The sequence below is a fragment of the Monodon monoceros genome, unplaced genomic scaffold, assembly GCF_005190385.1.
Source record: "Monodon monoceros isolate NGI ecotype Baffin Bay Population unplaced genomic scaffold, NGI_Narwhal_1 Contig3452_ctg1, whole genome shotgun sequence".
NCBI classification, from domain to species: Eukaryota; Metazoa; Chordata; class Mammalia; order Artiodactyla; family Monodontidae; genus Monodon; species Monodon monoceros.
In genome coordinates this window covers 88-10495 of record NW_021699373.1, presented here as the reverse complement: position 1 = coordinate 10495, position 10408 = coordinate 88, and the positions used below count along the sequence as shown (strand labels likewise).

At 54.2% G+C, this 10408-nt stretch overlaps 1 protein-coding gene across 1 annotated transcript; it reads right to left on the bottom strand.

Moving 5' to 3' along the window:
• Positions 1 to 3258: 3258 nt before the first annotated feature.
• On the bottom strand, positions 3259 to 10013 carry LOC114905975 (testis-specific Y-encoded protein 4-like; the record flags this gene model as incomplete). Its single annotated transcript, XM_029240407.1, has 6 exons — positions 9957 to 10013; positions 4605 to 5099; positions 3920 to 3997; positions 3705 to 3816; positions 3462 to 3607; positions 3259 to 3358 (listed from the first exon to the last, which is right to left on the bottom strand). Coding segments are annotated over exons 1-6 (988 nt in total), but the record flags the coding sequence as incomplete, so codon positions are not given.
• Positions 10014 to 10408: the final 395 nt, after the last annotated feature.

Below are 10408 nucleotides of genomic sequence, written 5' to 3'. Positions count from 1 at the left end.
GAACAGACTGAGACAGCTACGGCACTAGAGGTGTGCATATGGGCACAGGCATGGGTGGAAGATCAGAGAGACGAAGGCATGGGCAAAGCCAGAGGAAGGAACACCAACTCACGCTCAGAGTGAGAGATCATGGGCAAACACAACACAGACACACCATCTTCATTTCAAACAGAGGAAAACATGAACATGTCCAGAGACCAGGAAACACAAACGTGGCTCAGAGTGATTGAGCCAGAATGCTCATAGATTGATCAGTAATCTGCTGGGCCTCACATGCCCTGAAGTTCAACGGAAGAAAACCTCAGGCAACGTGTGCAACTGTGCATTCAATCTACTCGCACCTAGATATGAGGCCCCACGTGAAAAAGCCCTTAAGAGACCGGGTCACACCTACGTCTAAGCTCTGTAGCCCAGGAGGAAACTCAGTAAGCTATAGCCTCTGGGGCACACATCATGCCAAGTCTCCAGAGAATGACAATCAAGTCAACCGTCCACAGTTTACAGTTCCGCTACCTGATCCATGGACGTCTGCCCAGCTTCACTCCAGGACAGGTCAGGCCTAAGCATAGGCTTGGTACCTAAGCACTGGCAGGAGATATTAGGAGTTGGGGGAGCCTGTCCCAACCTTTGCTTTGGTGTTTAAGTCCTTTGCAAGACCTTACTAAATGTTCTGGATGTGGATAAATATCCTGGAGTCCTTAGAACAAGCCCCGTCTGAGGTTCCCTAAGACCACGCACCAGTATGCTGTCCCACTCCCACTGCAGGGTTATCAGAGCATAGTTTATTTTTACCAGCACCAGGAAAGACAGGGACCAGCATGTGGAAGCCCCAAGGGTTCCTTGAGGTGTACAGTGCGAGAAGCTGAGAAGACCTGTTTCCACAGTGTCTGTGGGGTGGTTGTGGGGACAGCAGCGGGCAAAGGCCAAGCCTTGCCTTCTAGACCTTCGGATGTCTCCACTGTAGAAGGGGCATAGCTGGGATGTAGATGTTCAAATACAAAACCTGACACTGAGCCGGCGATCTAACTCAGTGCACTTTGAAGGGGACATCCGTGACTCCATGAACTTTGATTGTCAAACCTTCGTCCTGGAAAGAGCTGGGGCTTTTGGGAGAAGGCTCTGCTACCAAAAGTCGTTGAGCGAGAGCTCAACATGTGGGACGGAAATGGTACTGTCAATATGCCACCCTCAGGGACGCCTGTGCTGGAGCCGCTGTATCTGGGAAGAGAGAAGAACACTGGGGGGGACAAACATTGAACATTCCCTGCTCCTTTTGTGGCAGAGTCTGTCCTTTGCCTGGTCCAGAGACAGACGTGCTTCTGGGAAGCAGCCAGCCACTTGGCAAGGAGCACCCGAAGTGCTCACCACTTCCTGGGTGAGCTCGGTATGCTCTAGGTCTTCCCATTGGCCTCAGGGGCACAGAGTGCTGGCAAGGCCCCAGAAGAAGGACAGTGCCTTTGTGGTTGAAACACCGTGTGCCCAGCCATTCAGCGAGGATGGGACACCTCTACCAGACTGTTCATGAGAAAAATGTTTACTTTCTGGGGACCTGGCCTGAAGCGGGCCTTGGGCAAAGGGCTTAAGCCTGTCTGAAAATAGGGATATTAACCACTGTGCCGTCACGGGACACAGAGCACACAGCTGGGTGGCCTGGCACTTGCCTGTTTAACATCCCCAACTCCCCACTCCCCTCACCTCTCCCCTCCCCCCATGTGCCCTTTTGTAACCAAACTGAGTCCCCCGGAAAAAAGAACAGAGTTCACGTGAGCTCACTCAGATGTGAGGGACTCTGTTTTTGTTTGCTTATCCGTTTCCCAGCAAACTTACCTTTTCCCCTGGTCACCTTTGCCAGAGCAAACTAACAACCTCACTGCCTTCCCACCCGTGTCTCCCTCCCCTCCCCAGATGCCCTCCATACACCTTATACCCCCATGTCCTGAGATGCTGTCTGGAACCCTAGCCCTGAGAGGCTAATTGTCTCAGCAAAAGACCCTGTGTTCATATGCACTAGAAGGGCATCTGGTCCAACAGTGAATTAAATGCTAAGGCTTCCCCCCGTTGTATCCCATTAAAGTGTCTGATGATATGCAACAGGGAGGATACATGGAGGACCACTATCCAACAAAATTAACTTCCAGCATTTCAATCTCAGGCCCTTGCTCACCAGGCCCTTTCCTTGAACTTCCGCATTTCCCTTGGAAAAATGACAGGCCCCAGTTAACCAGTCCTTCTCTTATTTCTCCTTCCTCCCCAACCCCCATCCCACAGGAAGAACTGCATCCTCTGATGCAATCCCAAAGTATGATTTCCCCCCACCTCTACAACTCTCCATGGACTGGTAATTCCCAGGCAGCAAACTGAGAAGCCTGCCTGGGGCTGATGTGTCTACCCTGAGCCCCTGCACAAACACCACACAAACACGTACAACTGATGCTGTTTATTTATCTTCCGGTTTTATTCCACGTTTACTGGTGTCTCCCTCTCTGTACGTTTCACCACCAGACCTCTCTTCGTTTCTTCGTGTGCACGACAACCACGTTGACCGTTCGCCTTCACCCAAAGCAGCTTCTTAGGTCAAGGGTGATGCTCCATCACACACATCTCAAGATCGGGAGTTCCTTTGGAAACACACACAGGCACACACATAATAACCCAACCTCTCTGAACGACGCTAAAGACCGCTTTAACTTTTTAAGGCCCTGCCCAGGAGACAGAGTCACAGCCCCTGTGATCTCTTACATTTCCTCCAACCGCATATTAGAAACTTTTCTTCATAATCGACGCAAAATGGCCACTGTTCTCACAATAGCCATGGGAGGTGAAGGAGATGCAGAAGAAAATTAAAAGATGACGGTGATGATCAAAACAGAAAAAAATGATGGGACAGCGGGGTAAGGCTTTGCACAAAGGGGACTCACAGACCTTTGTGGAAACGGGGTGGTGGGGGGAACCTGAGGCAAGCCCAAATTTAAGGGGGCGGTACAGGAGGCCTGAGGGTGGGGTTGATGGCCATGGAATGACAGTTCAGAGACGTGCACCTTTGAATCGCAGTGACTTTGACTCTCATGCTGCTTCACTCGCCTAAAGCTTCCCTAGTCAGAACCAGTCCTGCACTGCAGTTTTCCAGACGTGCTGTCGCACCCTGACGCCCTCACGCCCTGGTGTCACTGTATGCCTCTGAGCCTCAACTCCTCCATGAGTGAAATAAACGACCCAGCTTACTCGTCTCAGCGCCCAGCCCCTGGGCTCCTTACCCACCTGTCCTCCTCTCGGTGACCTGTCCCGGTGGGGCCCTTCTCCCTCGGGTAGTAGCGCAGGGGATGGAGCCACAGGTCCTCGACGATGATCTGGTAGCGGAAAGGGGCCCGGTCGGGACGGGCCAGGCCAGGCCAGGCCCACACCCCTCCCCCCGAGCAGCCGAACAACATCGCCATTGCTGAGGAGGCCCAGAGGCACCCCACCTTAGCAATCCTGCTAGATCCTACACAGCTGTGGTCAGAGAACCAGCTGAAGAAGTTAAGGCTGCTGTTGTTGGGCCTGCGGCTATACACCTCCTTTTCAAAACGACGGTGCCACTGAACTGGAACGAGATAAGATGCCCTATATCCTGTGGGAAAAGGAGCGTGGGCCAAGGGCCTAAATCACGTTTCAAGTTCACCTCACCCCATCTGCCCTCCCCCACGATCCAGGGAGCTGTCTCTTACTAGTGACGTCAACGTGATACTCCTTAAAAACCACCTCATTCTGGAAATAGGGGTTCTTCCGGAAAAACAACATGATCCTGCGGTAACCACTGGGCTCTGTGAGCTCCTCCACCTGCCGGGACACAGTGGAGGCGGAGGGTGAAATCTCTCTCCAGCAGACCTGCTCTTTCCCGCTTTCCGGGATAAATCATTTCCCCTCTCCTCCCCAGCCTGACCTGCAAGTCGGTCATGTAGCTAAGCATGTCTCTATCTTGGGTGCTAATCATGGCCGACATCCGCGGGTGGTTCACAAACTGCTTTACGTCAAGGAGCCTCTAGATGCCGGAGCTGAAAGGGCTGGGAGAACAGAGCGAGCCTGGAGAGCGGCCTGGGAGTGTCTGATCTCAAGGCCCCACTAGCATCTAGTCCTATTCCTTCAATACAGACTGCACGAAGGCACAATGAGCCCCTCGGGGTGTGCATATCTGTGCACTAAAACAGGGAGCCTCCGATTCTGACAGGGAGGCCCTGATCTCCATCTGGACAGAACAAGCTTATTTCCGCACAGCAAACACTCCTGGCTCTAACTAGGATGCGCATTCATAACTCCCCACTCTCACCTCCGTTTTCCCTGATGGTTATTCTAAGAAGAACCTGTGCACAAGACAACTCTTTTGTCTCAAGAGGTCCTGGTACTAATGACAATACCTTTTTGGACCTTTGCAACTAAAGCCCTAGTCTTATTTCCTGCTAGGCAGAAAATCAGCATGCCCCCACAATTTCAGGATCACATTTCCCTGAGTGTGCCCACAATGCACAAGCCAATGGATACATTTTGGTACCCAAACGGCCCGCTATGTTAGGTACCCCTTGCACTAGCCCGGCCACAACGTGGTCTCTCAAATACAAAATTAAGGATACAACTTTGACCCAGAAGCCAGGGATGCTCTGGATGAGGGTGCTTCTGTATTCCAGATAAGGCTTCCGCCACCGAAATGTTACGATCTGGAGACCAAGGAGTTGTCGGCTGCACTTGCAATTCAAAATCGCCAGCTCTGACTGCAAGGCCTTCAGCGCCTCCAGCGCCTCCAGCGAGGCGCTCTTCGGGGACGGCCCTGGCTCTTCCTGCCCCTGCTCCTGGGGCTTCTCCTCCTGCTCTTCCGCCACCACCTGCTGCTGCTCCTCCGCCACCACCTGCTGCTGCTCCTCCGCCACCACCTGCTGCTGCTCCTCCGCCACCACCTTCACCTCCTCCATCATGTCCTCCACAGGCTGCCAAAACACCTCCATGATCCGCGCCACCTCTCCCTCCAACAGGGCCGCGCACTGCCGCACCACCTCCCCGCTAAAGATGGCGGCCTCCTCGCCCCACCCATCAGCTAGGGCCAGCACCCTACCCACCTCCCGCACCACAACCTGGGGACCCGCGGGCCCCTGCTTCCTAAGGACCCCCTCCCACAACTAGGATGACCCCGGGTCCCGCCTCACTGCCCATGCGGACCTGGCTCTGAGCTGGAGCAGCTGGCGAAGGTGCGGCAGTTGGAAGCTCAGCACGTGGGCCGAGCAACACGCATGCGCAGCGACTACAATCACGCTTCGCTGCGGACTGAATCGTTCCCAGGAGCCTCTGCGGTGAAGAGAGCTGAAACGCATGCGCAGGAGCTTTGGACACCAGGCATGCGTGTCCAGGTGGCAGGAAGCAGCTCCAAGCCACGCCCAGGCCGCTCGGCCCCATCACGACCAATCAGGGCGAGGACAGTGGGCGTCACCCTCGGCTGCCTCGCCCCTCGCCCTGTGGAAACAGGCCGGTCTCCGGGATTGCCGGGTCCCGCCGAACACCCCTCCCGCCCCCCGGACTTAGCAGCCCAGGTTCCACAAGGAGCTCGCCTCCAGGGAAGCCTCCGGCCTTGCGTCTGGGGTGCCCGGGTGCCCTGTGATACCTATGTGGCCTGTGCCAGTTGGAGCCAGGAGTTCGCGCTCCAAAATCAGAAAATCAGAATCCGGTTTGCCTCGGGACCTTTAACCACTGGGAACTCTCAGAAAATGTACAAGGAAATGCATGGTGGCCGAAGTTGCTGGATACTTTTCTTCCAGGGGACAGAGAGCCCGAAGCTCTGTGGCATGAGAGGGGAGTGTCCGGCAAACCCAGCTCTTTGCTAGACTTGAATTCCTTTGCTCAAGGGCAGAAAAGCCATGCAGTGAAGAGCTCCGTCTGAGTGTCTGTCTCCCCTCTGTCTGTGTGTGTGTGTGTGTGTGTGTGTGGTGTGTGTGTGTGTGTGATGTGCGCGTTCGTGTTTCTGTAGTATCGCTCCCTCCTCTGTGGCCACTCTCCTGGGATCCCCTCTGGATACTTAAACTCTCCGAGAAATTCTACCTTGCCTGGCACCAAAAGACCTCTCCTCCTCTGGATTGGCACCCACGGGTCTCGGAGTTGGTGTGACCACACGTTTGCATAGTGCCTTTCAAACGCTTGAGTGGCAGGCAAAAATTGCCTTTCTGCTAGCCCAACATAAGGTGACAAAGCGTCCCTCCGGGAACGGACATTGACACATGGCACAAGACGAAGTTGAATCGGCCATCCTGTGTTTTGAGAGACCGAGAGAGGGACGACACGCTTTGGTGGCACTGGGAACGCCAGAAACTTTATTTGGACACATGCCACACACTGAGGTGCTGAGGACTGCACCCAGTCAAGGGCCACCACGCACGCACGCATGCCTTCACCACTGCCAACCCAGAGGATGACTTTTGCCGACCCTAAGGATGCCTGTGAAAGTGGTTCTGCCTTGTCCACCTTCCAAATGAGATCACATCCGCCCAGCCCTTCGCCCCAGTCTTGTGGGACAGGGGAGCAGGGGTGAATCAGCTAAGCCATCACGGCCATAATCCTGAGCCACAAGAGTGTCAGAAAATTAAAGAGTGATGTCTTAAACCAGCAAAATCAGTGTGAGGCAGTCGGTTATGCCTCGGTGTGCCAACACTTATGAAAAAAAAGGCCAGGTGTTTCTCAAGGGCCTACACAGGGGTGGGGGAAAGGTTGCCCGTGCACTGGAGAAGGAGATAAAGGTGGCTGTAGCTGAGATGGGAGTGGGGCTGGGGGGGTGGGGGGTGGGTCTTCCTCTTTCGGGCCTGGGCATCGGGCCCGTTATGATTCTCATGTACTTGCATCCTCCCTGTCCTTCCACAGGTGCTTTCTTCCTCCCTTTAGTCTCAGCCCTGGTCGAGGGTGCTGGTGTGTGATGCCACTTACACTTGCTCCACGGGTGGTATCTCTGGGCTGGATTCCCTGGCCTGGGGCTTCAACTGGCCCACAGTTTACGTACGTTCTATAAGCTCTTTAAGCTTTTCCACGTCCCCGCGTCCATCCCAACGTCCACGCAGCATGACAGTAGTCGTGCCTATTCCTGAGCACGCACGTGCACACACGTGCACCCCCACACCCCCCCCCACACCCACACGGGCGGTACCTGGTGCAGAACTCTACAGGTACGTGTTTCCAGGAGAAAAGATTTTGGTCAGCGCCCCCTTGTTTTACTGTCCCAGTTGTTTTCGTCCCCGCCTCCCCTCTGTGGATCTAGCCCACGTGCACATTTAGCTCCACGGGTTGTTCTTGGAACGATTGCCCTGCCTACGGGACGGTTTGGTTGTGTGGTTGAAAGTGGGCGCAGTAGGGAGGCGGAGTCACGGTGCACCTGTGTTCTGTTTCCTCCGGTTGCCTTGACAGGGTGACCGTGGGGAGCAAGCAGGCTCGATTCCATTCCCGTGCCCCTGTCTGTGGCGCCCATGCAGGAACAAGGTGGTAGGGGCCCAGCGACTTGGGACAGCTTTCCTCTTCCTGACGCTCAGGTTGGTTCGCGTGTCCCGGGCCCGTCTGCTTAGAGAGGTGCTCCAGGGCTCCCTTTGCTCTGTAGGTGTTTGCCCTCAGCTGGTTTCTCTTTCCCCCTCAGGCGCTGTGGGAGGCCACTGGGAAGCAGGTCGGGCTAGTGTGTGCTACAATGTCCTGAAGATGGATCCAGCACTTGGGTGAAGAAATTAGGCTCTGAAGGTGAGGCTGAAAAGAAGAGGTGAGCTCCCTTCCCGTCTGCCCTACTGTTTACTGCTAAAACGCACAGAGCCCCCACCCTGATGGCCACCCTGGGAATCTTGCCGCCCCGGGGGCCAGCGTCAACCCGTCCCTGCGTTGCAGAGAGCAAGCACACCTCTTCATCACCACGCGAGGCCCTCTGCCCACTCGGGGCCTCACTGACTTCGTCAAACACAAGGCACCTCCGTTCCTCTCGGTAGCTCTGTGTTGGCCGAGCCTACCGCTCGGCTGTAGGTTTGCTGACCCCCTGGTAACGGGTTGGCAGGTGACACCGAAGAGCCTGACTTAGAAGCCAGGGGCCCGTCAGTGTCACCGGGCAGACCTCCTTCAGTTCGTGTGATACACAAGAGAGAATGTGCCCCCAGCGGCACCGGGTAGAGACGTCCAGAGAGAAGGCAATAGGGACAGGAGGATGTGATCGCTTTAGACAGGCAGCGAGGCGGGATCAATGACAGAGGGCTCCCGGCCGCAGTCAAGAGAAAAAGAGACACGACCGTTCACGCGCTGTAAAGTTGTAGTCGACCCAACACGGTCTCTGCAAATGCATCCAGGGCCCATTCTGTGATTGTATTCACATAGACTTTGGCCAGGGAGACATGCTAGAGATCAGCCTGGGTCCGCAGTGTGGTGCATTGCTACAGCCTGGTCAGTGGGTTACTGCCTGAATATTCAGCCTGGCGCCATGGTTAGAATCTGGAAGCTACAGCTTGTATGCAAAGATTTCCTGATGGGGATTCAGCCTGGATCCACAATGTGACTGTACTAGCCTCCAGGCTGGTGGTGGATTTAGACGCTAGGATTACCGTTTCTGTCAAAATATTTACGTAGTGACTTCAGGATGTGTCCAGGCTATTACCACGGGAAATGGAGCCTGAGGCACCATATTTAATAATGGAAGATTAGCTCTGTGTGTCTACTTTGTGACGGTATCAGACCGCAGGTGGTGTCCAGGGATTGTACTGCTGGGATTCAGCCTGGGTCCCACTGTGTGACTGCAATAGGTACAGCCTTTGTCCAGGGAATTCCTGCTGAAAGATTCAGGACTTGAGTCACAGTTCAAATGTACCCTGCCTAGGCAGCTGTCCAAGTTTTGCTTACTGAACACATTCTACTTGGTTCCTGTTGATAATCCGATACAGTCTCTATCCCAGGGTTTATTTTAACCACGGATCCATGGTGTGCATGTTTCAGAACCAGCCTCTGTCCAGGCATTTCCTTCTGCAGATTCAACCTGGATCCCACGGTGTGACTGTACTCTCTCGGCCTGACACGAGGATTTATTCTGGCGTAAGAGCCTGCGTAAATAGTGTGACTTTGTAGATATAGGTTGTGCCAAAGGCGTATCCTGAGCATGGTGACTTACCCAAATCCCAGCCACCCGCCCGGAGTGTCACGCGCTCTCTAACTCGGAAAATAAACCTAACAACCAGCAATATACACCCTATACGATTGTACTCAGATACACCCCTCTCGTCCATGATTTCGTTGGAAGTTCCAGTTGCGCCCCCATACCACTGTATAAACACGTCAGATGAGGCGCGTCCGGGACCCTCTACTGCACGACCGCAACTCAGCCCGCCGCCGCCCTATCCACAGCAGTATACATCCGCTTGCCAGATTGTTCCCCAAGGATCTCTACTGATCAGCCCAGAATCAGCCTGGGCCATGGCAGACCTGCTGGAAAACAACCGGTTTCCCCCCCAGATTCGCCTAAACGATTCAACTTGAGTTCATGCTGTGCCCACCGTACCCAGTTCTCAGCCTACCACTCCAGCCGCACCTTTACAGAGAAGAGTCCAGCCTGACGCCCATCGATGAACGCCCTCACCTGACCCACAGCCTAGGCGCTCCGTGTCAGGTGCTCTTACTGCGGAGTTCTGAATGCCTGCGGAGTTTCTTCAAGTGTGACGTATCAGTTATATCGTATCCAGGATTATTTCAGATTACTTTATCAGGTCACGTTGAGATAACTGCCCAGTTCAAGACCCTCCCTCCCAGGAACTTATACTAAAGACTTCTGTTGCCCGGTCCAGGCCTTGTGACCTGTAACACCTTCAGACAAGGTCCAGAAACGTAATGATGCGGGAAATCAGCCCGAGTATACCGCCCGTCGAACTTACAAACTACAGGCTGGCCATCATGACATCTTACTGCCATAGATTAGCTTTTGTACACTCGAGGAACGTTACCAGCTGCCAGTCGTCGTCCCCAGGGATTTCCTGATGCACGATCAGCATGAGTCCCATACTGTCGCCTAAGTCCAGTTTCAGACGTGTCCAGAGGATTTCAATGCCCCCGCGCGGAGTCTCCACGCCTGAATCAAGGTGTAGAATCAGATTCACTTTTAGTCAGGGAATTATTTTGAAGGTTCGCCCGGGTCCACTGTTTGGAGTGTATCAGGTAGAGGCTGGTCCAAGAATTTGCTGTGAGGGAGTCAGTCTGCGTCCACGTGTAACAGTTCATTGTCAAGGACTGCACCCGGGATTACTTGCTAGAGATTCGCCGGTCCACCATGGGAATGGTCAGCTATAGTTTTTGTCCATGGATTATTTCTGAAGTTCACCCTAGTCACTGGGTGATGTCTGTATCAGTTATAGGCTGAGGCCAGAGGTTTAATGCGAGAGATCAGCCTTGAGTCCAT